Genomic DNA, 4447 nt, shown 5'->3' with positions numbered 1-4447 from the left:
AGTTGCCAACATGGAGAAGCCACCTCAGGATGACATGCCCGTGTTTCGATAGGGCTGCAATATGTCTGAGCTCTGTGTTGTTTTAGGGAAGATTGACTCCTGCTGGCTCCTTCCAGTCACCATGTCTTCCCTTTCTCCTGCCGGACCAACCCCTCCCTCCTTCCCTGCACTGGCTGAGCTGCTACTGGGGGGTCTCTTTGTCCCCAGAGAGGCAGGTGAGGCTGATCTCCCCCTTTTCCCAGGTGCGGGCAGACCCTGAGTTTACCTTTGGCTGAGAAGGTGTTTCTATGAAGTCTAGCAATTGGATGTGGTGAAAGCTTGTGACCCCGGGCGAGGGCTCTCACTATGTTGCAGGACTGCAAGTTCTAGGGGTGGGGGACCTACATAAACAAGCACCCAGCCCTGGGGGTTGTGGGGCAGGGAGCAAGATGCACATGGGAAGGTGGGCAGAGTTATGGACTCAATGTTTTGACCTGTCCATGACTTTACACCATACCCTGACAAAGTCTTTGGTGCTCTGGGAGGTGCTGGGTGTGTTACGGCTGCTCTCGGAAGGGTGACGGCTGGGGGACCTCCAGGTTGCTGGCATGCTGCAGTGGGGGATGGACTGGGACCAAGGCAGCTGATGCTGTCAGAGGAGGGGATGGCCCAGGACTGTGCTTGACATAGGGTATGTCTACACTACCACCCTAGTTCGAACTAGGGTGGTTAATGTAGGCAACCGAAGTTGCAAATGAAGCCCGGGATTTGAATTTCACGGGCTTCATTTGCATCTTGCCGGGCGCCGCCATTTTTAAATCCTGGCTAGTTTGGAGTCCGTGCCCACAGCTACACGCGGCATGGAGTAGGTAGTTCAGATTAGACTTCCAGGTGTACCGGTAGTTCGGAATAGGAAGCCTAATCCGAACTACCTACTCCGTGCCGCCTGTAGCTGCGGGCACGGAGTCCGAACTAGCGGGGATTTAAAAATGGCGGCACCCGGCAAGATGCAAATGAAGCCCGTGAAATTCAAATCCCAGGCTTCATTTGCAACTTTGGTTGCCTACATTAACCACCCAAGTTCGAATTAGGGTGGTAATGTAGACATACCCATAGCTGGTAGCTGACACCCCCACTTCTCCAGGTCTGCATTGCTTATACTAGCAGGTCACAACTCGGGACTGCAATGCTTCTGCTTCTGGCGAGCAGCTCCACAAGTCCTGGAAAGCCCCATTGCAATGGGGAAAAAGGGAGACTGGAAACGGCCTAGTGCTAGTAGGCAGCATCTTGGGATTACCACCGGAGACGGGAGATGGGGGGCTCACAGGGCTGCTAGGTCCAGAGCTATCCCAGGAAGGCTGACATATTGGCTTCTTTAGCTGCTCAGGAGCCCCTGGGGTCATTTTCACTTCCTGGGTGCTGAAGTACATGAGATCCTGGCAGGTCATGGAATCCAAGACTTCTGTCACCTCCATGACAGACTCGCTGCTCTACCTCTGAGACATGGACTCTGTGACCTTACAAGTGCATGTGAAGAGGCTACAGAGCTCTGGCCTTCAATTTAGGGAATCTGCACTTTCCTCACAAATGGGGCTGGGAGCCAAGATTTGAAACAATGGGTTTTTGTCGCATGGTAAGCTGTATAAGGAAGGAGCGACATTGTCAGTGGATCTGCAATAATCACACAAGAGTAAACACCTGTGGCGAGGGAAACCACTGTTTGGGGAACAAACCTGAACTTCGTGCATTGTTGTCCCCAATTGTGCATTGTTGTCCCCACATTGTGGGAGGAGCAGTCTGGGTAAGAATTCCATCCTGGTTGTAGTGTGGACCCGGGCAGGATTATACAGCAAGGAGGACCTGGACCAGAGAATTGGTGATTACTTTGGTCGTATTCCTTTTCTTGCTGGTTCATGCAGTAGCAGGTTAGAGAGCTGGCATGTAACTGCCTGTGTGAATGCTTGTAGAAGGGTAGGTCTGGAAAATCTCTCTGCAGCTTGTCACAGCAGCACACGGAGAAAGGAAACCCAGTCTGGTTAGTCTGATGGCTCATTGGTACCCCGATCCCATCGTTCATACCAGCAAATGTCCCAAAAATAGTCCTAGAGTTGATCATTTAAGGAAACATCCAGCCTTGATTTAAAATATCTAAGGGTACGTCTACACTTGCTCCATAGTTCGAGCTAGGGATGCAAATGTAGTCAACTGAAATTGCTAATGAAGCTGGGATTTAAATAACCCGCGCTTCATTAGCATAATCTCGCCTGTGCATTATTCTGCTCAAAGGCTGATTCGAACCAGGAAGTGCGCTCCAGGACACATTCGTTCAAATCAAACCCCTTGGTTTGAACTGATGTTACTCCTCATTTTTTGAGACAGAAGCAGCAGCATGGAGTAGCAGGGGGCTCCCTGGGAGAAAGGTGCACTGGCTCATTTTCTGAGGAGTAACCTTAGTTCGAACTGCAGTGTTTGGTTCAAACTAACACGTCCCAGAGTGCACTTCCTGGTTTGAATCCGCTGTTGCACGGAATAACACACGGGCAAAATTATGCTAATGAAGCACGGGATATTTAAATCTCCGCCTCATTAGCAATTTCAGTCAGCTACATTTGCATCCCTAGCTCGAACTAGGGAGCAAGTGTAGACGTACACTAAATGACGAGGAATTTATGAAGATTCCTAGTAAACTGCTCCAATGGTTAATTACTCTCCCTGCTAAAAATGTGTGCCTTATTACCCATCAGAATTTCCTTAATTTCATTTTCCAGCCATTGGATTCTGTGACACCTCTGTATAGTAGTCAGAGAAGCCTATTGTTAATTATTTGTTCCCTTGATTTGTACTTAGAGGCTGTTATCAAATCACCTCCTAACCATCCTTGTTAAAATAAAATACATAGATTTGAGAACTTTGAGATCTACGACGGAGGCAGCAGCACAGACTGGCAGGGGGCTCCCTAGGAGAGAGGTGCACTGGCTGCTGGCCCTGCCCCTAGGGACCATAGAACAGTTGACAAACCGATAATAATCCACGAGGTTATTCGACTATGCAGTTAACCGATATTGAACATCTCTAGTTGGAATCTACCCGATGGCGGTTACACTGGAACTTTCAGAAAGGATTCATTCAGCCGCCTACTAAGATGCCCAAATCCTTGTCCTCATTTCATGCAGCTCAGTTAGAACCTTGTATGTGTTTGTGGAGTTCAGGCATTCTCCTCCAAGGGGGTCTGTGTTGCAGTTACTGGCACTGACATTCATCTGCTAATTTTCTGACCCTTCCCTTATTTGCTTCGCTCCCTTTGAGGACTGCTCTGGACTTCACTTTCGTCTGAGTAATCTGGGGCCATGCATAATTGTTGCCACCTCACTGCTCAATCCTCTTTCTATATTGTTTATAACTCTACAATATTTATCAATTGTTTATCAAGCCTGCAACCGCCCTCATTGTGCTTCTCTCCCTCCTCAGGCACCTTGAGATTTTTTAGACCAATCTACGGTGTCACAACTTCATGGTAGCTTCTAACCTCACGACCTCTGATCCTTCAACATTCATCCTCATGGGCATCCCTGGCCTGGAGGCTGCTCACATCTGGATTGCCATCCCTTTCTGTGGGTGCTATCTCATTGGCTTGTTGGGAAACTTCTTGGTTTTGTTTGTTGTAGTCAAAGAGCAGACCCTGCACCAGCCGATGTACCTGCTGCTCTGCATGCTGGCGTTGACAGACATCGCCACGTCTTCCTCAGTGGTGCCGAAGGCATTGGGTATATTTTGGTTCAATTGGAAAGGCATTACCCTGGCTGGCTGCCTCACCCAGACGTTCTTCCTTAACACAGTTGTGGTTACGGAATCAGCTGTGCTAGTGGCAATGGCCTTTGATCGCTACATTGCCATATGTAATCCTCTGAGATACACCATCATCCTCAGCAATGCACGAATCACTAAGCTAGGGCTGATGGGTTTCATAAGAGCTGTTCTCTTTATTCTGCCAATGCCTCTGCTCCTGAGCAGGCTGCCCTTCTGTGACAACCACATTATCCCCCAGACATACTGTGAGAACATGGCTGTGGCAAAGCTATCTTGTGGGGACATCACAGTTGTCAGGTTCCATGGTTTGGTGATGATGGTTGTAACCATGGGGTGTGATCTAATGCTCATTGCTTTGTCCTATGGTCTGATCATCAAGGCCGTCCTCAGAATTTCCTCCAAGGAAGCCCACCTAAAAGCCTTCAACACCTGCACTGCCCATCTCTGTGTGATGTTGTTATATTGTGCTCCCAGCCTCTTCTCCGCCATGACACACCGCTTTGGTCAGGGCATCGCTCCTCACGTTCACATCATCTTGGCCAACGTCTATCTCCTTGTCCCTCCCATGCTCAACCCCATCATTTATGGGGTCAGAACCAAAGAGCTTCGTGACAAGATGGTCCAGTACATCTGGAGAAGGAGACTGTGTCCATCCCTGTAA

At 49.1% G+C, this 4447-nt stretch overlaps 1 protein-coding gene across 1 annotated transcript; it reads left to right on the top strand.

The window, feature by feature from the left end:
• Window positions 1-3490: 3490 nt before the first annotated feature.
• LOC142829164 (olfactory receptor 52E2-like) lies at window positions 3491-4447 on the top strand. Its single transcript, XM_075927579.2, has one exon. The coding sequence runs from the start codon at window positions 3491-3493 to the stop codon at window positions 4445-4447; it is 957 nt and encodes a 318-aa protein (XP_075783694.2).

Source organism: Pelodiscus sinensis, chromosome 1, assembly GCF_052426305.1.
Source record: "Pelodiscus sinensis isolate ZL-2025 chromosome 1, ASM5242630v1, whole genome shotgun sequence".
Taxonomy (NCBI): Eukaryota; Metazoa; Chordata; order Testudines; family Trionychidae; genus Pelodiscus; species Pelodiscus sinensis.
The sequence above is the reverse complement of the archived record's forward strand: the minus strand, read 5'-3'. Positions and strand labels throughout refer to the sequence as shown.

Excerpts from the sequence above, each read along its gene's own strand:
- LOC142829164 (XM_075927579.2), top strand. The coding sequence starts at position 3,491 with ATGGTAGCTTCTAACCTCACGACCTCTGATCCTTCAACATTCATCCTC.